Raw genomic sequence first — 25,733 nt, 5'->3', positions numbered from 1 at the left:
TCGGCCTCTCGCATCGAGGCCCAAAGAGATATGAAATTAGGGCATCAGGGGCGAGAGTCCTATAAAAGGTGAAAGGGAAGCAAGAAGAAGATGACTTTTGGACCATCAAACAGACTGAGCGGCTAGATCTAGGGTTTTAGGCTATCTCTTTGATCTCGTTACTCTCCGATCTTGTTGCTCTTACATCTTCTTGTCACTCTTGTAACCCTTCTGACCAAATCTAAATAAAACGTCTTTACCCTTCCCATTCCTGACTTCTTTCATCTTAGTCGAATGAATCCCGTTCAAACAAAAATCCCAATGGAGACGGGAAGAATAAGAATTAGAAGATCAATCCCAGAGTCATTCGTAGTGGAGATCATTGCGAGATTACCTCTGAGAAGCATCGCGAGATTCAAATCTGTCTGCAAACAATGGAGATCACTGATAGAATCGTCCTACTTCCGCAGCCTCTTCGTCTCTCTACACCGAAACTCATCTTCCTCCTCCTCGTGGTCTCTAATGTTCCCAATCAAGTATCAGAGTCCCATCACAGAAGCTATCGGTTTCTATGGATGCGAGAGATGGGATCTCCCTAAATCTCCAGCCTCCCATATCATCCCTTGTCAACCGTATCCCAATCACGACTACTACTACTACGTAGCTTCTTCAAATGGATTGGTTTGGAACGAACAAATATACCCATTGACGAGCAAAATCAAAGCCAACGCTTTCGTGGGTAATCCAGTTACGCAAGAATGTGTTGAGATCCCTCCGCCTCCAGATCCTGTTAACAACCCCCTCTACATTGGTTACGCGTCTTGTGAACGGTGTCGTTTCAAGCTTCAAAGTGATTAGTACTTGTTATGAGATTTTTAATACAAACCATGTATGGTGCATGTATGTGTATTCTTCTGAGACAGGGAGATGGGCTTTCAAGCAACTTCGCTCTCCTTGTCCTCTTCAGGGATCTGGTTTTAGCAGGTCCTTGAATCTCGACGGGACTGTTTATGTTTGGGACAAGAGACTGGACGAAGATGATACTTATAGCTGTCAAATGGTCGTCCATGGTCCAAATGGGCATGACCAGTTGAACCATTTCAGTTTTGGGCACTAATGGGTGGTCCATATTAGACAATGGTCCAAACAAATGTCCAATACCAATAGAGACCATGTCCAAATGGACATGCCCATGGACACCCAATAAAATTTATAATTATTTTTTAATTATTAGTTTAGATCTTATTTCTAAAATTTTGAAATTATGTTTACTTTCCAAAATTATAAAAGTATTTTTTTTTCTTGTCAAAACTGTAAAACTATGTTTTCCTTTCAAAATCGAGAACTTTCATTTTTCCGTCGAAACCGAGAAATTGGGTTTTCCCGCCAAAACCAGAAATTGCGTTTTCCCGCCAAAACTGGAAATTGCGTTTTCCCGCCGAAACCGAAAATTGCGCTTTCCCACCGAAACCGAAAATTGTGCTTTCCCACCGAAACTGAGAAATTACGCTTTCCCGCCAAAACCGAAAATTGCGTTTTTCCGCCAAAACCGAAAATTGCGTTTTCCCACCGAAACCGAAAAATTGCGTTTTCCTGCCAAAACCTAAAAATTACGTTTTCCCGCCAATACCGAAAAATGGCGTTTTCACGCCAAAACCGAAAAATTGCGTTTTCCCGCCAAAACCGAGAAATTTTATTTTCCCGCCAAATTAATGAAATACATTTTTCCGTCAAAATTGTGAAATTATGTTTTCCGTCAAAATCATGAATTTTTTATTTTAACGATAAAACTATTGTTTTGGTTTAAATTGTAAAGTTATGTTTTCTTTTGTTAAACTCATAAAAACATGTTTTAGGAAGCCCATGGACACTCATTGTCCATTTGGTCTTCGCCCAATTGGACCATGTACCAATTGGTCTTTTGTCCAGTTAGACCATTTATTTATTGGGCACGTCATGGTCAGTCCGCCCAGTTGACACCTCTAATGATACTAGCCGTGGAGTTCTTGTAGCTTATGACTTTTATGCCAAAAAAACTGATAACCAGTGTCGGATTATACCTCTCCCTGGCCCGTATAACAAGTACGTTAAGAGATGCTTGACTACTTCATGTGGAGATGTTATCTACGTTGAAATGTTGTATCAAAGATTGAAGGTTTGGAAGCTGAAGATTAACAACAACTCTGATGGAGAATGGTGGCAGTTGGCAAGGGAGGAAATCGACATGGCTTTTGATGTCCTTTGGGAATGAACCCGTTCGATACTGATTTGATCTATCTATGGAGTCGACAACACCGTTGCGTGGTGTCGGGTAACTTAGACAAGAGTTTACTCTTCATCGGGAAACAGAGACCTGGAGTGATGGTGAAGTTAGTTGGCGCATAAGCACGTACTATTCTGAGAAGTATATGGAAGAGACACATGAACATGAAACAGATTCGGTCATCACATTGTCACAATACGTGCTCCCACAGTGGATGGATCCGGTGCCCCGCCCGCCATATTGATATCCTTCTTGGTCTCACTTTCTCCAACTCTGTTCTTCAGTATTTATATATTTTGTCAAGTCTCGTTTATAATCAAGACACTATGTATCACGTGTGATCGTTTGTGATTGCTCATCAACCTTAACTTGCAGTGTGACATTAGCTGTGTAATATATTTATGTAGGTGTGACAAAAGTTTGAATGGGTTTCTTTCATTTGTCATACTCAAGTGAGTGATTGTGAAGCTGAGTTAAGAGAGCTTGTGTAGACCAGACAAGGTTTTGTAAATGCAGGAGACAACAATAATAGTTACCTGAGACAGTCCTCTTGACTCTGTTATTGCGTCTTCCACAAGCTTCAACATGGATTCTGATGCTTCTTTTGCTTCCCGAAATTAGGGTTTATTGAGAAGAAAGTGAATAAACAGATATCGAAAAGACACTGAATGAAATAATATTTATAGATAACTGAACAGTTCTTTTTCTAGTTCCGTAGATAGCAAAAATTTATCATCATCATCACAATCATTTGTTGGCCTTGAGCCATTCGAGTATCCGTTTCTCAGACTCACTGAGCTCTGCTTCTGTCTTCCCCTTTGTAGATCCTTCAACAAACTCAAAGTAGTCCTTATAGTTCCTCTTGTAATAACTGTCCAATCTCTGTTTAAATTCCGCCAACATCGACAAGAAAATCATGAGAAAAAATATTGAAATGAAAAGTGTTTTAGTAAACTCTGTTTTCCTTACCTCTTTGTCGTTCTTGGTTTTGTTTTCCTCAGATTTCTTCAAATACTCTGAAACCAGAAACAACGTAGTTTGTTTTTTGGTAAAATGTTAAGATTTATACCATTTTTTGTTTTTTGAATGTTGATTACAACTTATTGAGCAACAGAAAGAAACTAAAACAACCTAAGAACCAAAAATGGAAGAAACATCGAAATGGAAGAAACACAGATTAAAGAATGTTTACTTACTCTGGAGAAGCTGGTCGCTTGTGGTCAAAGCGGCAGCAAGGAAGGAAGAGGAAGAGGAGAAGATGATGTTTCTGCGTCTTAAATCAGTGGTTGAAGCGGTTAAAGAATCGCGTTTGGTTTCGTTTCTCCGCACTGCTTGAACATTGGAGGAAGCGTATTTGTTAACGGTTACTGTTAAAGCCATTAGAATGCTTTGCCCTACGGAACTCATCTTTTCTCTTCGTCACCACACCACCACAAGGATAAGGTGTTTTTTAAAAAAAAAATATCTTATCTACGTTACAAAGAAGCAAACATCGTTTTCTAGAAAGGTTCCTAACTATATAGTATTACAAGTTGAGCCCCTGATCTATGAAAATAGATATCAAGCCCACATAAATTTTTGAAAGCTGACAACTTTTGACCAGTCAGTCACTCTGGAAGATGTAGCTGTTACAATCTATAAGCAAACACTTTTGTATTAACATACAAAAGTGTTGGCAATAAGATCAAATCACATACAAAGGTTCTCTTGGTGGAACTTTGTTTTGTGGTTCATATATATATATATATATATGAATACAGCCCAACAAGAACGCTACTATTATCCTAACCGTTGCGGCAGAAGGGAACATCACTTTCATAATCACATTGAACTTTGTCGATGGCAACACTAATAAAAAGATAGATATATATATATTACAACGCTAATGTCACACTGCAAGTTAATCTTGACGAGTAACTGAGTCATCAAACAAGAGGAGACCTGATACATAGTTTCCTGATTATAAACCAGCCTAAACAAAAACACATAAACACTGAAGAACAGAGTTGGAGAAAGTGACCAAGAAGGATATCAATACGGCGGGCGGGACACTTGATCCATCCACTTGTGGGAGCACAAATTGTGATAATGTGATGACCGGAGCTATATCATGTTCTTGTGTTTCTTTTATTATATGCTTCTTAGAATCGGACGTGTTTATGCGCCAACTACCTTCACCATCACTCCAAGTCTACGATTCCTTATGAAGAGTAAACTTTTGTGTCCTTCTCCATAGATAGACCAAATCAGAGTCAAACGGGTTAACTCCCAAAGGAAAACAATCGACATCAACGCCGACAAAGCCCATGTCGATTTCCGCACTTGCCAACTGCCACCATTCTCCATCAGAGTTGTTGTTACTCTTCAGCTTCCAAACCTTCAATCTTTGATACAATACTTAGACAACATCTCCACCTGAAGTAGTCAAGCATCTCCTAACGTACTTGTTATCCGGGACAGGGAGAGGCATGATCCGACACTGATCATTGTCTTCTCCAGAATAAAAGTCATGAGAAAAAAGGACCCCAGGGCCAGTAGCATCATCATGTCTCTTATCCCACACATAAACATCCCGTTGAAATTCAAGGACCTGTTTACACTATCGCTCTGGAGAGGATAAGAAGAGCGAAGTTTCTTGAAAGTCCACCATGTCCCTGTCTTAGAAGAATACACATATTCTCCTCTAGGGTTGTTATATAGGGTTGTTAGATTTAGGGCTGGTCCAGCCCATCCAGGGGTTGGTGTCCCTTAAGCTGGCTCCTTAAGTGTAGGGTCCCTTAGCTTTTAAATAAAAAAACTAAGGAACGGTCCTTAAATAAGGGATTTGAGAGAAATCCCTTCGCGTTTGTAGTTAAAAGTTAAGGGACCATACGCTTAAGGGCCTCAACCTAAGAGACACCAATAATGATGCCCTGAGATGTTGGGGACCTTTAGTGAAGGTTTTCTAAAAACAATTATTTTTACAAATTCGGGGACTTGTTTCTATGTAATTTTTTTAAAAAAATTTGGGATCATATGCCGATGTTTCAATTCGCTGTGCTCAGGACCACTCCTGAGCCCATCTAAAAAATTCAAGAGCCCTGCCGTAATGCATTACTCTTAACGCTAAGGCCAATTTAAGGTTGGGTTTAAGAAGTAAAGTGTTTTGACAAGGTTGACCATATTAAATAATTTTTGGTTTTTTTGTTAAACAATAATGTTTTGATGCAGAGTTAAAACTTCAAAAAATAAATTTTCTTCCAAATATGTAATATTGAGTTATTCGCTAAAATTGCAAAAAAGAAAATTATATCAAAAATTTTAAATGAGTTTTTCGTCAAAATTGCAAAAAATCGAAATTTCTCGCAAAAATTGGAAAATCAACTTTTCCCGCCAAAATCGAAAAATTGAGTTTCCCCGCAAAACCGGAAAATCGAGTTTTTCCGCTAAAACTAGAAAATCGAGTTTTCCTGCCGAAACCGGGAAATCGAGTTTTCCCGCCGAAACCGAGAGATCGAGTTTTTCTGCCAAAATTGGAAAATAGATTTTTCCCGCAAAAATTGGATAATCGAGTTTTCCCGCCAAAACCGGAAAATCGAGTTTTCCCGCCAAAACCGAGAAATACAGTAAAATCGAGATTCCCGCCAAAACCGAAAAATCAAGTGTTTCCGCTAAAACCTGAAAATCAAGTTTTTCCGCTAAAATCGAAAAATCAAGTTTTCACGCCAAACACACATAATCTTATTTTTGTTGAACTTGCAAAATCTTATTTTTTGCCATAATCGCAACAATTTAATTTTCCGCAAAATTTTGTTTTCCGTCTAAATTCCCAAAACCACAAAACATTGTTTGATTATATTATACATCTACTATAATTATCTAAATCACATGTTAATATTATTTGCTTGTGTTTTGAAAGATATTACAGAATGGGCTAACCCTGATCCAACCTTCACCCAGCCCTTCATGCATATATTATTAGGGCTAGAGTATGATTAGAATTAGAATTAGAATAGAGCTAGGTTTATATTTTATAGGGCTGGGCTCAATAACCCAATTAACATCCCTACTCTCCTCCTCCGTAGGATCAATCCTATCATACGAAGTCCTAATCATTTTGAAGCTCGAAACGACACCGTTCTCAACACGACGATTCTATCAGTGATCTCCATTGTTTGCACACTGATTAGAATCTTGCGATGCTTCTCAAAGGCAACCTAGCGATGATCTCCACATAGATTGACTCTGGGATTGATCATCCCGTCTCCATTGGGGGATTAGGGTTTCTGATTTTTGACCTTTCACATGATGCAAAATGAAATCTAGTCAGGGGTAACCGGTTGCAACCAAAGTACACCGAACCGAACGAACCAAAAATGTTCCGTTTTTGGTTTTACATCATCTTGTGGTCAGAACCCCTCTTGGTTCGACTCACACTAAGGTTTGCACGAAAACTTTATCGGACTTAAACACTTTCCGCTTGGAACTAAAATCGAATCGGAATCACAATATGTGATCTCGCTTCCAAAATGCTTCTCAAAATTTCATATTTAGAAACACATTAGAAATACTATTCCATTTTGGAATCACACTTATGTTTTAAAAAAAACTTAATGTCACAAATAAATAAAAAATATAAAAATTATGTTTTTTTTTGTTTTTATAAAAGATTAAAATTTAATAAAATAGAAATATACGAAGATAAAAACTAATGCTATAAATTATCTTTGCACTTAAGGTTTTTTTTTTTTTGAATGAATGTTAAATTTTATTCATAAAAAAAGTAACATTTTTACATCAAGTGATACTTTATCTAAATAGACTTCTACTCCTATTTCCAAACCCTTTCTTCACAGCAATCTATGCTTCAAAACTCCTAAAACCTAGCCATTAGCCAGAATCCTATTTACGTCCTTGTGCCAAACCAGTACTGCAGCATACCTTCCAACCCCCTTACTCCTTTGGACTGCACCAAACTGAGCTTGTTCCTGATAGCTTTATCTATCAGTTTTGCCAAGACCAGTTATGGGAGAGGCTGTTCACCATGACGCCTCTTGTTGCGTTATGTCCAGATCATGTACAAGGCAGTCTGAAAAGCATAGCGAAGAGCAAACCTCTTCTTCTTCTCCATAGACTGGTTTGTGATCTGCCTGATAATGTCATCCCAACTAGTAGAGTAAGTGTTGAGCAGTATCCTTTTGGTGATAGTTTCCCAAATACGTGAGGAGAAGCTGCACTCAAAGAAAATGTGCTTTTTTGTTTCAGTAGCATTTTTGCAAAGTACACAGGCCGTGTCCACCCCTTGACTCCAGTTCGAAACTCGATCCATGGTGGAAAGCCTATCCCGCAGCGCTAACCAAGCCATGAAAGCAAATTTGGGATTTGCCTGAGAGAACCAGATACCCCTGCTCCAAGTGCATTGAGTCCATGGTGGTCTTGTTAGCTGCTCTCCCATTCCCCACTGCTTTCATATAGAATGTCTTAGCAACAGACCACATCTTAAGCATTTTCCTGAAAATCCAAGAGCCAATCTGTGAACTTTCCTTAACTTCCCAGAAGCTTTTCCTTTTGAGAAGGTTCGTTTGAACCCATTTGCCCCACAGCGAGCCACCAACTAGCATCCTCCAAACAAGCTTCAACCCATAGACGAAATTAATTTCTTTTAAAGATCTAATCCCCAGTCCTCCCTCGTTTTTTGGTTTACTGACCTCCACCCATGCCACCTTTGCACCTGAGGTCTTTAGTGCCGGGCCTGACCAGAGGAAAGCTGAACAGAGTTGCTCAATTTCCCTTATGCATTGACTTGTTAGGCGAAAAACCGCTGACCAGAAGTTAATTATACTCACTAGCACAGACTGGATCAGCTGCAGTCTCCCTGCATAGGAAAGAAATCTGCTTGTCCAAGTACATATACGACCTCTGATCTTTTCTAGGAGAGGCAAGTAGTCTTGACCTCTCATAGCTTGCGTTAGCAGGGGAAGCCCCAAATATCTGACTGGAAGCTCTCCCACTGCGAAGGGAAAGTTCGTCAAAATCCTGCATCTTTCAACCACTGATACTCCTGCCATGAAGATTGTCGATTTCTCTAAACTGATAGAGAGTCCTGACCACAATTCAAATTCATCAAACACTGTAAGAGCCCCCTCTACCGAACATTTTGTACCTTCAACAAACACAATCAAGTCATCCGCAAAACACAGATGAGTAAGCTGTAAGGACTGACATCGAGGATGAGGACTGAATTTTCCCTCTCTCATTGCTTTGTCCATTTTCAGGGACATGACGTTCATACAGAGAACAAACAGATAGGGGGAGAGGGAGCAGCCTTGTCTCAGACCCCTACTGCTTTGGAAATAACCCGCCAGTTCGCCTTGTACTTGAACCGAGAAGGAGGGGGTGGTGATACAAAGTTTTATCCAATGTATGAACCTCTCCGGAAATCCCATAGCCAGTAACCCGTTGATAATAAATTGCCACTGGACCGAATCAAACGCCTTAGAGATGTATATTTTCATAGCACAACGGGGGGAAACAGATTCTTTGTCGTAGTCCTTGACCAATTCTGAAGCTAGCAAGACATTTTCCATCAGCAGTCTTCCTTTTACGAAAGCGGATTGGTTCTCAGCTATGATCCTTGGTAAGAGTAACTTCAGACGATTTGCAAGAATTTTCGATACAACCTTGTACAGCACATTGCAGCACGCAATAGGTCTGTAGTCTCTCATCTCCGTTGCATCATTCTTCTTGGGAACCAAAGCCAGAATTGTTGAGTTTACTCCTTTCGGTAGAAACCCCAGACGGAAGACAGATTGGACCGCGATGGTGAAGTCATGAGCTATCACCGGCCATGTTGTTTTGTAGAATTCCGCAGGAAATCCATCCGGTCCTGGGGATTTATTTGACGGCATAGAGAATAACACCTTCCTTATATCCTCTGCCGAGAACTCAGCTTCCAACAAACTACAGTCAACAGAGGTACATTGAAACTCAATTAGCTCCCTCAGCTCCTCCACCGAAGCAGCTTGGAACCGGCTTGGAACTTTATTTAGAACATCTGAGAAGAAGCTCTCTGCCTCAACCTTAATCTCCTGGTGAGTGTTTACTATCCTTCCATCCTGACATTTAACCTCCCTCAAGGTGTTTTGAGCTTGTCTTGTCTTGATCGAATTGTGGAAAGTCTTGTTGTTTTGGTCTCCCACATCTAACCAATGGAGCTTCGATTTCTGCTTTAGAAAGTCATCTTCCAACTCTGCCACATGGAGCCACTTCTCATAAGCAGTAGCTTCCTCATTCATCGCCACCGTATTTGGGTTGGCAAGTGTGTTTTGCTGCTTCTCACAAAGGGTGCTATACGCTTCAGAAGCGTGTTTAGATAGATTCCCCAGCTTTTCTCTACCAAGTTCCCTGATCATTGGCTTTAGATTTTTAAGCTTCTTAGAAAACTGATACATAGCTGAAGTAGAATGGAAGAGCACGTCCGTCGACTCCCAGTACTCCTTCACCATAGGTAGAAAGCTTGGCAACCTTCCTAAAGCATTTACATATTTAAACGGTCGTCTGATCTTCTCCCCACCCTGAAGGATGTGAATCTGACACCGCATGTGGTCAGAGCAACCGCCAGGTGCAAACACTGAATATGCATTCGCAAACTTAACCATTGCCACATCGTTTATAAGGACCCTATCAAGCTTCTTACAGATCAATCCTTCTTCTCTTTTATTACACCAGGTGAATAAAGGCCCCTGATACCCCATATCTGAGAGACGACAGTGGAGAACCATCCTCTGAAAATCCCTCATACCATTCGGAGCTCGAAACAGACTATCACCCCCCGAGTGCTCTCCCATTTCAAATATCTCGTTGAAATCCCCCATAATCAACCACGCTTTATTTTGAAATAGAGGAGAGTCATGATGGTGACATAGATCTTCCCACAGCTGCTTCCTGCCTTCCACCTCATTACTAGCATAGACAAATGTAGAGAAAAACTCTTCCTCATTTTCCAAAGAGACAGAGACAGTGATCAGCTGATCAGTCTTGTACACTGGAGTCAACCGAACAGTGTCTCTCCACAGCAACCAAATTCTACCTCCCTGACTGTGCTCGTAATTGGTCATCGAAGACCAATCCCTAAACACCGAACCCAAAATCCTTCCTGCCTTTCCCTCCTTTACTCTTGTTTCCAAAATACAACCAAACTTCATATCCTTATTGCTGAGCCACTCTTTCATCACGGAATGTTTCAATGGTTTGTTGAATCCGCGCACATTCCAAAAGAAGCTCGACATATTAATGACTGAGGGAAGACCTGGTGCTCATAGTCACCGAAGTTGCATTCTGTGACTTAGCTTTCTTCCTTCTGGACCCCCTTGTTGTACTTGGTTCACTTTGTTCATCTACCTCTTGAACCATACTTGACTGCTCCTCAACTACCTTAGCAATAGTGATACCCTCATCGATTGCCTCGCTTCCCACATCCGTACTCTACTTGGATAAGTGAGCCTCTTCATTAGCACACTGGTGGCTTTCATGTGGTATTTCCCCGTCCTCCCGTTCTTCTTCAACACTCAAGACTGCGAATTTTGAAGCTGAAATGTGAAGAACCTCTGTCTGATCCTTAGCCTGAGACCTTCCCATTTTCGCAGGTGAGACTAACGCCCAGCTACTTGTCTCATCTGAAGTAACAACTACCTTCTCCCCCGCTGGGTTCTCTTCTTTTTGTGTATCAGCTTCCAAACTCTTCTCAACTATCCCCACTTTACTTATCTGAGCAAATTCCTCTTTCGAATTCTCCAGCTGCTTAGTTGAAACTAGATCACCTTCAACCACCTTTTCTAAGTCAGTGCTCAACCCTTTCCCACTGACTTTCTCCTTCTCTTTCATCTTACAGACCTCCTCCATGTGTCCCCGCTTGTCGCATAACTTGCATCTGGCAGGGTGCCAGGGAAACTGAAAGTCCACCTCAAACTCTTTCCCGTTCTTTGTAAAGTTGATGACTTTGGGGAGGGCCTCAGAGACATCAACCTTAGCAAAGACTTTTGCTTCTTCAAAGTTAGAGCAAGCTAACGTCTCTGGATGTAACTTTACCGGGAAGCCCACTGCACTCGTAATGAACCCGAGACCTTCCCAGGAGAACATATGAAGCGGAACCCTACGGAGATGAACCCACATTGGAATGGACTCCTCTTCCTGCTTTTCTTCCTCCGCCCTCGGAGTCCACTTTGTCACCACCATTGGTACACCTGCGATACTCCACATACCTTTCCTCAGGATCTTCTCCCTAGCTTTTGGATTTGGAACCCTGAACCTCATAGTTGTCGCATTTACTTCGTACACTTCCACCTTCGCAGCAACCTCCCCATACTTCCAAATCTTGTTTAAAACCATATGGACCTTAGCAATGTGGGGGGAGATGTCCAGAAACTTTCCGACGACAAAGTCCTCCCACAAAGGAGTTTGATTCGCTAGAGCCTCCTTCGGAATCACCACCGAATGAAGACCATCCCTGTTAGTGATCTCAACATTGAACTTCTTCAACACCTTTTTGTCTTGGGCAGCAGACACCCAACTCAGCCCAAGTTTCGGAATAGTAGGTAGATCTGACTTCCCCACCGTAGAACCCTCGTCGCGAACCTCCGTAACCATCTTGTCCCTCGTCGGAGAGACAGGAGAACCCGGCGGCGCAGCCGAATCCATCCTCAAAACCCTAGCTCCAAATCGCCTCAGAATCGCTCACTAGAGAGAAAACTCAAAACGGTACCATTCTAACCAATGATGCTTTCGCGATGCACTTAAGTTTTTATTCGAGACTAAGCATATACTTTCAAATATATTGTGTCAATTATTTATGAAATATTAAAAATAAATAATATAATAATTTCTTATAAACTTAATTTATGTGTATTTTCACACTTTTAATATGTAGTTATATAAATTATTATAAATGAATAGATGAGTTATTTATAATTTTAAGTCTTAGTCATAAATTTTATAAATGTTTTTATATTTTAATATACATGGATATACGCTTTCAACGTATATCTGCTTTCTAATTTTTTTTTTAATTGTTTATAGGCTTCCGGACAATTCTGCTTCCGCTACCGCTACCCATTTGTGATTCCATGTAACATAGCACTAGGGCTTTTGTATTAGCTTAGATGAGTTGTTTTCTTTACGGGATGAAATCTAAACATGATGTTGCTTTGACGTTTCTCCCTTTGTTAAGGGACTTCGATGAAGTGTCTAAACTTAGCTGGGGTAGTGCTACTCTAGCACTTCTCTACAGGAAGTTGTGTCGGGCAAGTAAGAGGACTCTTTCCACCTTTTGTAGTCCTCTTGTTCTCCTTCAGTTATGGGCATGGGAACGACTGTATGTTGGCCGTCCAGGAAGACTTAAAAAGATGTTGGGCGTAGTATCTCGATGGCGTAGATGGTACTTTACCAGATCCACTAGGATCTAGGTAAATTGAGATGTAGTTATTGTGTCCATAGCTATGAGTACAGTCCAACAAGAACGCTGCTAGTATACCAACCGTGACGTCGTTGATGGCAACACCCAAAGTAAATAAATAAATAGATATATTGCACAGCTGATGTTATACTGCAAGTTAAATTATAGAGCAACCAAGTCAATCACAAAAGATCAGACCTGATACATAGTGTCCTGATTATAACTTGTGTTGTTGTGACAATACCCAAAATAAATAAGTAGATAGATTGCACAGCTAATGTAATAACGCAAGTTAACTTATAGAGCAACTAAGTCATCACAAAAGAGCAGACCTGAAACAAAGTGTCCTTACTATAAACGAGACAAAACAAAACACACAAAAAAAAAACATTGGAGAAAGTGACAAAAGAAAGATGTCAATATGGCGGGCGAGGCACCGGATCCATCCACTGTGGGGGCACAGATTGTGATAACGTGATGACCAAAGCTGTATTAAGTTCATATACTCCTTCCATATACTTCTTAGAATCGGACGTGTTTACGCGCCAACTACCTTCACCATCACTCCAAGTCTCCGTTTCCTCACGAAGAGTAAACTCTCGAGTCCTTAAGTTACCAGATACCACACAGCTGTGCTGTCTACTCCATAGATAGACCAGACCAGTATCAAACGGGTTAACTCCCAAAGGAAAACAATCGACATCAAAGCCGACAGACGCCATGTCGATCTCCTCCCTAGTCAACCGCCACCATTCTCCATCAGAGTTGTCACTCTTCAGCTTCCAAACCTTCAATCTTCGATCCAATATCTCAACGTAGATAACATCTCCACCTGAAGAACTCAAGCATCTCCTAACGTACTCGTTGTACAGTCCAGGGAGAGGTATAATCCGACACAGATCATCATCTTCTTCAGCGAAAAAGTCATAAGCTACCAGAACTCCAGGGGCAGTATCACCATCGTCCACTCTCTTGTCCCACACGTAAACAGTCCCGTTGAGAATCAAGGGCTTGTTAAAACCAGCTCGCTGGAGAGGAACAGGGGAGCGAATCCGCTTGAAAGACCACGCCCCTGTCTCAGAAGAATACACGTACATGCTCCGCACATCGTTTGTGTCATTAACCTCATAAGTAGTATTAATCAATTTAAAGCTCGAAACGACGCCGTTCACAACACGCGTTACAATACTAGTGGCAATGGTGGAAGGATCCTGAGGCTGGTGGATCTCAACCCATTCTCGCGTGACTGGATTGCCCACGAAAAATTTGGCTTCGATATTGCGGTTTTCGTCAAGGCCGAAGCATACTTCGATCCAAACCAATCCATTTGAAGAAGCTATGTAGTAATAGTCTAAGGTGGAGTGATTGGGATAGAGCTGAAAAGGGATGAGATAAGAGGCTAGGGATTTGGGGAGATCCCATGTTTTGCATCCGTGGAAGCCTATAGCTTCTGTGATGGGATTCTTAAACTTGATTGGGAACATTAGAGACCACGAGGAGGAGGAGGAAGATGCGTTTCGGTGGAGAGAGACGAAGAGGCTGCGGAAGTAGGACGATTCTATCAGTGATCTCCATTGTTTGCAGACAGATTTGAATCTCGCGATGCTTCTCAGAGGTAACCTCGCGATGATCTGCACGGTTACTGACTCTGGGATTGATCTTCTTCTTCCCGTCGCCATTGGGGTTAGGGTTCACTGCTTTCATTTAGGGTTTTCTTATTTAAGGGGGGCCTTTCACGTGATAGAAATCAAGTCCAGAGTAACCGGTTACAACCAAAGTTAACCGAACCGACCGAACCAAAGAATCTGTTTCCCCTTGGCATCGTTGTTTATAAAAGAGGCTTCGTTCTTATGTTATTCTTCTTGAGCCCATCAGTATTGTTCACTATTGTAATCAAAGTAAGAGGCCCCACGGTTTTGAGGAAAAGTGACAATGTCAACCTCAACAATTTCATCCAGACCGAGTACAATCCGAACAAATATCCGAACAAATAGTCAAACTAAAAAAACTACCGAACTTCTTAAAGAGTATCTAAATCAACATTGACTCTAACATAAATTAGTCAATCATAAAACAACGTCGTTTTGATTTAAAAGAATATTTTCTTTCCGGAAATCAAACTCGTGTCTCGATACCCATTTATAAAGGCACACTAACCACTAGACTAAAGTAACTTTCTGAAATATTATTACAAATTGGAAACTATATAAACTATTATAATTCTTCATCTTATCCAATTATAACTTTGGTGATGATTGTTTCTGATTTATATAAATACACTAAAATTCTTTTACTTATCATATCTTTAATAAACTTATATTTTACTAAAATATAAATAATAAGATATTTATATTTATACGAAATTAAATATACTTAAAACTTTGAAGCTATCTATAAAACTTTCTTATATATATTATTTTTAAATTTTAAACTGGATTTTATTTTATTTTTCAAAGTTAATATTATACATTTGTGATATTTTGTTCAAAATGTTAAGAGGCCTTTTATCTTTCAAGATATTTTGTTCAAAATTTCTATACTATTAAAAGGGAAGAAGTCTTAAAAAATCTACCTATGAAAGTTGTCTGGACCCTTCATTAGACTAACCTTTTTTTTGTTCTTCCCTTATATTTCTCTAACTATATCATAATAAATGATTTTATTTATCTTTTGATTTTTTGCCTTTTAATAAACCTAATTTTAATAGATCCGATATATAATATCAAAGTAAATTAATTGAAATCTGTCAGTTATGATTTGTGCTGAGTTTGGTTTACTTAATTTCAAAACTAAATATATCTTAACACATTCTTCTATCTTACACCATTTACGGACAGTGTCACATTATAATATCGAAAACATAAATTCATATATACTGCTATATACCATATAATAAAAACTCATGTGTATTTGTATCATGTGTCAATGATATTCAATCAATCGTTATATCATAAACCCTTATTCAAAGTATAAAAGTTTAATAACTTTGTAAGGGAACCATGATCACGATAATAAATTTTGTATTCTCATATCTATTTTATGGTATAACATATTTTGTTCAAATGTGTGATAACATTGTTCTATTTTTATGAAAAACCAAATCGTAACTAATTTTAATTTCAAAATTCATAAATGTAACTTTAGATAATCACTAAAAAAATTATAAGTTAAAATACATAACATAAATACAATGCATTTACCTTATATGACAAATCAAATAGTTTATTTAGTTTTATGTACTATTATAAAATATATGAGAAGTTAAATCAATTTAAAAGAACATAATAAGTTTTTTTTCCTGGATTTTGACCGGGTCAGCCGGTGTCGGTTCACGGGTTAATGAAATTTTTTTGGGTTTTATCATATTTTTAATTAATAAATTTTCATAAATCAGAATTTTGTCAAAATATATCAGTTGGTAGAACATCTAATAGAATGCTATATAAAGAACTTAAGCATATCCGAATAATATATGGCCACTGGGTTTACCGGTTTGACCGCGAGCTTATATCGGATCTGAAAACATTGCTTATATTTTGAATAAAAATTATTCGGATAATTGTTTTTGGTAATTCTGTTTATAAATAGTATTTTTAAAATATTTGGTTATTTAGAAATTAAATATAATATATTTGTAGGTAAATAATTTGTATTTTAAAATTTCAGATACTCATTCGGGTCTCGGTTCAATTTCAATGTTTTGTTCCATAGATATAGGATCTGCTCGGTTATTTATGAAATTCAGTTCATTTTTTTTTCATTTTTTCAGTTTGGTATGGTTTGGTTCCTCGACTCCGAATAAGTATTCCCAGACTTATATACTATCTTATACTCCTTCCGTTTCATTTTAATTGTCTAGGTTTATGCACACAGATTATTAAAACATATGATTTTGTATATTTCCAAAATAAAAACATAATTACATATACACCTAAATATATTTCAACCAATAGAAAAATAAACAGAAAAATTTTGTTAATAAATTTTGCATTGAAATTCTAAAATGATACTTATTTTGAAACAGAAAATTACTCTAGCACGACAATAAAATTGAAAAGAAGGGAATATAGCATTCATTTTAATTTTTTTTATTTAAGTCCAAAAATAGAAAGCGCAGGTCAAAATCTAGTTTTTTTTTTCCTCTGTGGCACAATGGCCTAGTAGTTCCTCTTAATAGAGGCAGTTGCAGGGTTCGAACCCCGCTTGGTGAGATGGCAGCAGAGGTGGTGCGACCACTGACCCACTTGCTCCTCTCGGTCAAAATCTAGTTAGACATATTAAAAAATAACTACAATATATAAAAACATAAAATATATATTATATTATATTAATTTTGAAGAAAAAAAATTAGCATTCAAAGTTTAAATTTTAAAAAAAAATTATATAAAGTAAACCAAACCGACCGAACCAAAATTGTTCGGTTTTACATCATGTTTTAGTTTAAAACTCTTCTTGCCTCTAGCACTGTGGTTTGTTAAAAGGCTTGAGCCCATCTTTGTGCATATTCCTTATATATTAATTGAGAAACATTACAACATTATTTTGTAGTCACGTGTCAATATGAGAATGAAATTCAGAATTTTTAGAAAATAGGTTGGTCCATCTTAACTTATATTATATTTTTTTAAAAACTAACTATCAAATTGATAAATAATGTACAAAAAAATATTTTTGCACTTTCTTTAAATAAAAGTTACGGAATTACCTAATATGATTAACGTATATATGATAATTAATGATTATGAATAAGAAATATTTGATAACAATTTTTGTATCTTAGCTCTTTTTTTGTTTAATCTTATATTATTAAAAGATACTAAACAATCACATTAATCATATAATAAAAAAATATTTTTTTCTTATGTTATATTTTCAATTTTAAAACGACTATAAATTACTAAAAACGTTAAATATCTCACACTAAAGTTTGTGATCAATGGTTTAACTTTTTTTTTAATAACAAGATACAAATGATCATATATCTTATGAATATGAGTATCATTTAATAGACATTCATATTATATATTAATATAGTTTAAAATTAAACTATATAACATATAAAAATACATAAATATGTTACTTTCAAAATTTGTATTGAAAAAATATCGAAACCTTAATATTTTAATTTTGAAATTTGCATTGAAAAATTCGCACATTAGAAATTTTGTGTTTGTTATACGACTATGAATTCTCAATAATAAATATTTATATTAAAATATATTATATATCTATGTCCATGCCATTGAAATTTAGTTATATACCTTTAAAATAAATAAAATAATTGTTTGATTTATTTTCCAAAAAGATATCATAAATAAACATGAGATATTGTTTTGATTTATGGGTTTACTTTAATTTAATTACATACGTAATACGCAAATAAATAATAATATATAAAAATTATTTTTATATATAACGTTCATCCCACGTAATTGCGCGGGTATTAACCTAGTTAACAAACTATGTCAGCATTATAGTAACTAACAATTCTTGTTCAACTTCATCAGTATTAATCCATTATATATTAATTGAAAAACATTACAACATTATTTTGTAGCCACGTGTCAATATGAGAATGAAATTCAGAATTTTTAGAAAATAGGTTGGTCCATCTTAACTTATATTATATATTTTTTTTAAACTAACTATCAAATTGATAAATAATGTACAAAAGAATATTTTTGCACTTTCTTTAAATAAAAGTTACGGAATTACCCAATATGATTAACGTATATATGACAATTAATGATTATGAATAATAAATATTTGATAACAATTTTTGTATCTTAGCTTTTTTTTTGTTTAATATTATATTATTAAAAGATACTAAACAATCACATTAATCATATAATAAAGAAATATTTTTTTCTTATGTTATATTTTCAATTTTAAAACGACTATAAATTACTAAAAACGTTAAATATCTCACACTAAAGTTTGTGATCAATGGTTTAACTTTTTTTGTAATAACAAGATACAAATGATCATATATCGTATGAATATGAGTATCATTTAATAGACATTCATATTATATATTAATATAGTTTAAAATTAGACTATATAACATATAAAAATACATAAATACGTTACTTTCTAAATTTGTATTCAAAAAATATCGAAACCTTAATATTTTAATTTTGAAATTTGCATTGAAAAATTTGCACATTAAAAATTTTGTGTTTGTTATATGACTATGAATTCTCAATAATAAATATTTTTATTAAAATATATTATATATTTATGTCCATGTCATTGAAATTTAGTTATATACCATTAAAATAAATAAAATAATTGTTTGATTTATTTTCCAAAAAGATATCGTAAATAAACATGAGATATTGTTTTGATTTATGTGTTTACTTTAATTTAATTACATACATAATACGCAAATAAATAATAATATATAAAAATTAGTTCTATATATAACGTTCATCCCACGTAATTGCGTGGATATTAACCTAGTTAACAAACTATGTCAGCATTATAGTAACTAATCATTCTTGTTCAACTTCATCAATATTAATCCCTTATATATTAATTGAGAAACATTACAACATTATTTTGTAGCCACGTGTCAATATGAGAATGAAATTCAGAATTTTTAGAAAATAGGTTTGTCCATCTTAACTTATATTATATTTTTTTTAAACTAACTATCAAATTGATAAATAATGTACAAAAGAATATTTTTGCTCTTTCCTTAAATAAAAGTTACGGAATTACCTAATATGATTAACGTATATATGATAATTAATGAGTATGAATAATAAATATTTGATAACAATTTTTGTATCTTAGCTCTTTTTTTGTTTAATCTTATATTATTAAAAGATACTAAACAATCACATTAATCATATAATAAAAAAATATTTTTTTTTATGTTATATTTTCAATTTTAAAACGACTATAAATTACTAAAAACGTTAAATATCTCACATTAAAGTTTGTGATCAATGGTTTAACTTTTTTTGTAATAACAAGATACAAATGATCATATATTGTATGAATATGAGTATCATTTAATAGACATTCATATTATATATTAATATAGTTTAAAATTAAACTATATAACATATAAAAATACATAAATATGTTACTTTCTAAATTTGTATTGAAAAAATATCGAAACCTTAATATTTTAATTTTTAAATTTGCATTGAAAAATTCGCACATTAAAAATTTTGTGTTTGTTATATGACTATGAATTCTCAATAGTAAATATTTATATTAAAATATATTATATATCTATGTCCCATGTCATTGAAATTTAGTTATATACCATTAAAATAAATAAAATAATTGTTTGATTTATTTTTCAAAAAGATATCGTAAATAAACATGAGATATTGTTTTGATTTATGTGTTTACTTTAATTTAATTACGTACGTAATACACAAATAAATAATAATATATAAAAATTATTTTTATATATAACGTTCATCCCACGTAATTGCGCGGGTATTAACCTAGTTAACAAACTATGTCAGCATTATAGTAACTAATCATTCTTGTTCAACTTCATCAATACTAATTCAAATGAGGGTGTTGTTACAACTCGTTTACATAGTTAGCCTATCCTGTAACAGGTTCAAAAGTGATGCAGAATCTTCAACTCAGTATATATTTTCTGAAAGGATAAAGCAATTAGGATTGTTAGCAAATAGCATGTGCCACAAACTCGCTACAACTAACAAGCACGTTTAAATAAAAAGATATAAAGTTATTTTTGAATTTTGTAACTAAATAAATAGATAATACATATGTAAAACAAGGGATAACGCACTCTACTCCCTACCACTCAAACTTTCCGTTAAATAAAAGTGATTTTCTGTAAAATTAAATTAGAAATGAGTTTATGTTAAAAATTATTAAACCATGATAATCGACACAAAGTTAAAATATCACTTAATGTAAACCAAAGTAACCAAACTAAATTTTCTTTTCGGCAAACAAACAAATTTCATTAATATCAAATCGTGATTACAAAACATTAACTAGATATCTAGATTGTTCGCAAAAAAAAAAAAAACTAGATATCTATATAATTAAAAAGGTGTTATTTGTTTATATCTTAATTATAAAATTGGTGAAATTTAATAATTATCAAATTTAATAAGTAAATTTTTATTAAAATTTTTAATTTGTAAGTTTTTAAATAGATTTATACTTCTGTACGCTAAACATAAAATTATTATTAAATAAATATAATTCAATAATATTTAATTTTACATTTATATATTTAAAATATTAAATAAATAAAATTATAAATTTAATAATAATATATAAAAAAATTAATTTCTATATTGGCAAATCTCCAAAATAGCACATTTCTAAGTTTATATCACAAAAATAGCACTCAAAAACTAAAATGACCAAAATAGCACATTTCTAAGTTTATCCTTTGAAAATTTTAATTTTTTTATTTTTCAAAATTTGAAATCTTATCCCCAAAACCTCATTTCTCAACTCTAAACTCTAAACCCTAAACTCTAAACCCTAAACCCTAAACCGTAAACCCTAAACCCTAAACCCTAAACCCTAAAATCTAAACCCCAAACCCTAAACTCTAAACCCTAAACTCTAAACCCTAAATCCTAAACCCCACCCTTTAACTCTAAACCCTAAGTTTATGACTTTTGATAAAACATTAAGTGATATTTTTGTGACTTTTGACCTTGAATGCTAGATTGGGAACATAAACTTGATTTAGTGCTATTTTTGTCTTTTTCTCTTTCTATATCTATCGAAATCAATCTGCCCACGTTTTAAGCATAATTGGTCCAACCGGTTCACCGTTAGTCCGAATCTTCGTCAACATTAACCCTAATTTCATTGTAGCGACCCAAAATCTCCACCAAGAAAAAATCGGAATCGCTCTCGCGAAGATCAAACCCCCCTCGTAAATCACCGGTGAATTCATCTGTTCCCTTTGTCGATTGTTATTATTCTCTCTCAGCATGAGATTAGGTTTCAATCTAAAGGAGGAATCTTTTTTCTCAATTTTAGGGGTTTTGCTATCTTCTTTCCCAAATCCAAAATTGAAATCTTCAATGGAGATTTTGACTATAGGGTTTTGAATTCCCCATTGAAAAAATTGGAAAATTTTGAATTTTTGCTTCTATAGTTTCATATCTACATTTTAGGGTTTCCGCATGAACAGTGATTTAGTGTTTTTATTGCAATTAGAGATTTTATTACATGTGTTGCGGTTGCGCTCAGAGATTAGCGTGGGAGTTACAATGATGGAAACAATGTTTTTATTCTTATTTTCTAACGAGGAAGCATGTTTCTTGCAATTTGAGAGAATATGGATCCGATGAAGTCATTTTTTTTCTTACCAGATGCTTGTCTATTGATGTATAATTTGTTTTTCTTGAACAGAGTTAACATTGACTGTAGGCTGGGTTTCGAACCCGTGATGGGTGCTCCTAAGCAGAAATGGACTCAAGAAGAAGAGTCAGCTCTAAAGTCCGGCGTTGTCAAGCATGGACCTGGTAAATGGCGCACCATTCTCAAAGACCCTGAGTTTAGTGGAGTCTTGTACCTCCGTTCCAATGTGGATCTTAAGGTCATACTCTTCCTTCTTATCCGTATGTTTATTTGTGATTTCGTTCTTTATCTGATTTGGTTTTTGTCTTTTTTGTGTTGTGACAGGACAAATGGAGAAATATGAGTGTCATGGCCAATGGATGGGGATCGCGTGATAAGTCTAGGTTAGCTCTTAAAAGGACGCACTCGCTTCCTAAACAGGATGATAGCTCACTTGCTAATACAAGCTCATTGCAAAGTGATGAAGACATGGCTGATGCTAAGCATTTTTCTACCACCGGCACTTCTGCACTGCAACTTCCAACTACTCCTACTCCAAGGAGACCTAATGTAAGGTCAGATATTTCATCTATGTCTCTGCTTCTTTTATGCTTTGTTGCATATCTCCAGATGGTGGGTTTTTAACATGCATTAGTGGATACTTCTCAAAATGCAGGGGTTATAAAGGGTTAAGATTACATATATGTGATATGGATCTCTCTCTATTCATGCCTTTTGTACATTTATACTCCTCTTTCACCATTCTACTAGATGTTTTATAGTTTTGCAAGATTGTCCAGATGCTGATTATGTTAGCACGTGAACTTTGCTCCTATTTTTAATTTTGAAACTATGATGAGGGATCAAGTGCTCAAGTCATACTTATACGTCAGATGTCTTATATGGTTTTGAATCCATTGTTATAGCCAGTTTGTAACTTTTTATAAAATGTTGCAGGCTGGATAGCCTTATAATGGAAGCAATATCTACCATGAAAGAGCTTGGTGGCTCTAACAAAACAACAATTGGTGCCTACATTGAGGTATTTTAGTTCTTAACTCCTCTTTTTTCCATAGTCATTGTGTACTTGGTCCTGACGCTTGTTTTATTCTGTCGTACAGGAACAATATCACGCTCCGCCAGACTTCAAACGGTTGCTGTCTACCAAGCTAAAGTACTTGACAGCTTGTGGTAAACTCATCAAGGTATCATGTGCTTATAGTCTGTGTGCAATCAATTTGCTTCATCAACGGCGACTTGTGATGTTTTATTGATACGAATTTCCTCATTTACAGGCTAAACGCAGGTATAGAATTCCACACTCCACTCCTCTGTCTTCCCACAGGAGAAGACATTTGGGAACACCGTCTGGAAAACAGAGTGTTCTTTCTTTGCCTTCACCTATAACAGACAGAGATGAAGTGAATGTTCAGTCAAAGGCTCAGATTGATGCAGAGTTAGCCAGGATGAAGACTATGAACGCACATGAGGCGCAAGCGGCTGCCGAACAGGCAGTTGAAGAGGCAGAAGCCGCCATGGCGGCGGCTGAAGAAGCTGCAAAGGAAGCAGAAGCAGCAGAAGCCGAAGCAGAAGAAGCTCAAGCTTACGTTGAAGAAGCTTTAAAGACAGTTAAAGGAAGAAACAACTGCAAAATGGTAAACCCACACTCCTTTTAGTCACACAAAACATGATAAGAAAATACTTTTTAATGGTCGTAAAATTTGATTCAACAGATGGTCTGTACGTGAGGTTACAGAGAAGAAGAAGAAGAATGTGTTGCAGGTGGGGAGAGAGAGAAGCATAGAAGTAGTTTTTGTGTATTGATGATTCTCTACTTGGGAACTCTTTTTAGTTGTAAGCAGTAATCTCAGATGCATTGCTATTGTATTGTTCATACTTTACAGCCAAAATAAGTTACAAAAAACTGAAAACATAGAAATGCTACAAACGTGGTGAATATTTTTGGTTTTGGGAGGGCGATGTATCGATGGTGAAAATTTAAAAAAACTGGATATATACAAAGACTCATGTTTCCATACTTATGTTATGTTCTTCATTATTTTGTTCTGTGTTTGATTTGTTTCTTTCTCTCTTCCATCATCAATACTTTCTGTTTTTTCTCTATGTTCCTTGATGAGATTTTAATCTGTAGTTGTCTGTGTTGTCGCAGTTTAAAACGAGGGAATAACATGTTCGGTGCAGTTTTTCGTGTAAAACTTGATAAGAAAGGTGTCAATACCTGAAAATATTTTGATGAACATCGAGTTAACGTATGAGTGATTTTATCACATTTGGTTGTAAGTGTCTCGAGTTCAAACCATCTCTAAGGCAAAAAGTTATTCTTTAAATTAGATTTTCTAAAAATGAGAAAATTCAAAAAGATATAATGACAAATGGGTTCATTGAACTTCTTGCATCATCTAACTTTCTTTTCTCTTTTGGTAATGTCATCTAAATTTCCTTTCCTAGGGTTTTGGGCGATTTTGGCGATTTCCAGATCTGAGCAAACTTTGGCTCCGGCGTAAGATCCAGGGCTCCGACGACCGTAGGAGAGAGGGAGACTAGCCTACACTCCTCTCTTCCTTCGTTTTTCCCCTGCCCCTTACAGCGTGTTTTTGGTTTTCTTTTCAAAAGGATTCTGACCTCTCAATCACCGTGTCCATCAAGTTAACTGGTTTACGTAATCTGTGATTGGAGACTCATCTTTCCCCTCTACTAGGGTGGTTTCTTAACTTGGTACAGTTAGCATCGATAAGATGCATCATGCAAGGAATGATCGACCAAGGGCGGAGGACTCCTCTCACGTTCGGAAAAGATCACAGAGAGAGGAGGACATCATAAAAGTCCCGGATTTCGATTTTACGGACTTGATCGATAAGTACAAACTCTCTCTGGTTGGACGGATGTTCCACCAGGATGGAAGAAGCGTGGATGCCCTGATTAAGCATATGCCCAAACGCAGAATCTGGGATGTCGAAGGCAGAGTCAGGGGAACTAACCTAGGAAATAATAAATTTCAGTTTGATTTCAACAAGGAAGAGGACTTGCAGAGGGTACTTCTCCGACGCCCTTGTCATTTCAATAAGTGGAGTTTTTCATTGGAAAGATGGACTCCAACGATCAAAGAAGACTTTCCCAACTCTTTGCTTCTTTGGGTAACTATCACTGGTGTCCCTACGCATTATAAGAAAGATGAGTCCTACCGGAGCATAGGGAAAGCGCTGGGAGAAGTTGATAAAGTCGATGTTGATAATGGAAGGGTTAGAGTGTACATCAACGTCGACGAACCCCTCCAGTTTGAACGCCGTGCGGGATACACAAATGGAGATGTAATCAAAGTATCTCTTCAATATGAAGAACTCCACAGATTCTGTTTCACTTGTAAACGCATCTCGCACGAGGAAGGAACCTGTCTAGACTTATCACCGGAACAAAGGGAAAGAAACAAAATTGCTCGGTTAGAAAAAAAAGAAAAGGAGGAACGAGCAGCTAGAGAGGCCTTTTCGATCCCTTCAAGAGGTTTTGAGAGTCAAGTTTGATATGAACCAAAACAGAGGAACAGTCGAGATTATAATAAGAAAAAAGCCCAGGCTCACCGGTTAGAAGAAGCGACATAGACAGGATAGAGCATCCCCAGAAAACAGAGCATGCTAACCTTCGCCACAGAATATCTTCGAAAAGAGATAATCTTGCTAAAAACGTCTGGAACAGACTAGATCATAACCATCTGGAATGCGCATGAGGATTCGCGCT

At 36.1% G+C, this 25,733-nt stretch overlaps 4 protein-coding genes and 1 pseudogene across 5 annotated transcripts; 3 read left to right on the top strand and 2 right to left on the bottom strand.

Moving 5' to 3' along the window:
• The first annotated feature begins 273 nt into the window (after positions 1–273).
• Positions 274–2,673, top strand: LOC106424436 (annotated as a pseudogene).
• Positions 2,674–2,907: 234 nt separating this feature from the next.
• On the bottom strand, positions 2,908–3,728 carry BNAC06G02980D. Its single transcript, XM_013865164.3, has 3 exons — positions 3,439–3,728; positions 3,212–3,258; positions 2,908–3,124 (listed from the first exon to the last, which is right to left on the bottom strand). Exons 1-3 carry the CDS (start codon positions 3,647–3,649, stop codon positions 2,990–2,992), a joined length of 393 nt encoding a protein of 130 aa, XP_013720618.1. The 5' UTR covers positions 3,650–3,728; the 3' UTR covers positions 2,908–2,989.
• Positions 3,729–12,921: 9,193 nt separating this feature from the next.
• Positions 12,922–14,505, bottom strand: LOC106424363 (F-box protein At1g49990). Its single transcript, XM_013865126.3, has one exon. It carries the CDS (start codon positions 14,348–14,350, stop codon positions 13,088–13,090), a length of 1,263 nt encoding a protein of 420 aa, XP_013720580.1. The 5' UTR covers positions 14,351–14,505; the 3' UTR covers positions 12,922–13,087.
• A 6,913-nt stretch (positions 14,506–21,418) lies between these two features.
• LOC106424352 (telomere repeat-binding factor 1) lies at positions 21,419–24,020 on the top strand. Of its 2 annotated transcripts, none has more exons than XM_013865115.3 (7): positions 21,419–21,581; positions 22,053–22,239; positions 22,326–22,555; positions 22,938–23,022; positions 23,102–23,185; positions 23,276–23,635; positions 23,714–24,020. In XM_013865115.3, exons 2-7 carry the CDS (start codon positions 22,090–22,092, stop codon positions 23,726–23,728), a joined length of 924 nt encoding a protein of 307 aa, XP_013720569.1. In that variant the 5' UTR covers positions 21,419–21,581; positions 22,053–22,089; the 3' UTR covers positions 23,729–24,020. The 2 variants fall into 2 exon arrangements, with proteins under 2 accessions (XP_013720569.1, XP_048617648.1); XM_048761691.1 differs by having other exon boundaries at positions 21,464–21,581; positions 22,071–22,239.
• Positions 24,021–24,736: 716 nt separating this feature from the next.
• Positions 24,737–25,519, top strand: LOC106424391 (uncharacterized protein At4g02000-like). Its single transcript, XM_013865146.1, has one exon. The coding sequence runs from the start codon at positions 24,737–24,739 to the stop codon at positions 25,517–25,519; it is 783 nt and encodes a 260-aa protein (XP_013720600.1).
• The last annotated feature ends 214 nt before the right edge of the window (positions 25,520–25,733 follow it).

Source organism: Brassica napus, chromosome C6 (assembly GCF_020379485.1).
Source record: "Brassica napus cultivar Da-Ae chromosome C6, Da-Ae, whole genome shotgun sequence".
Lineage (NCBI taxonomy): Eukaryota > Viridiplantae > Streptophyta > Magnoliopsida > Brassicales > Brassicaceae > Brassica > Brassica napus.
This window is presented reverse-complemented; position numbering and strand designations above follow the sequence as displayed.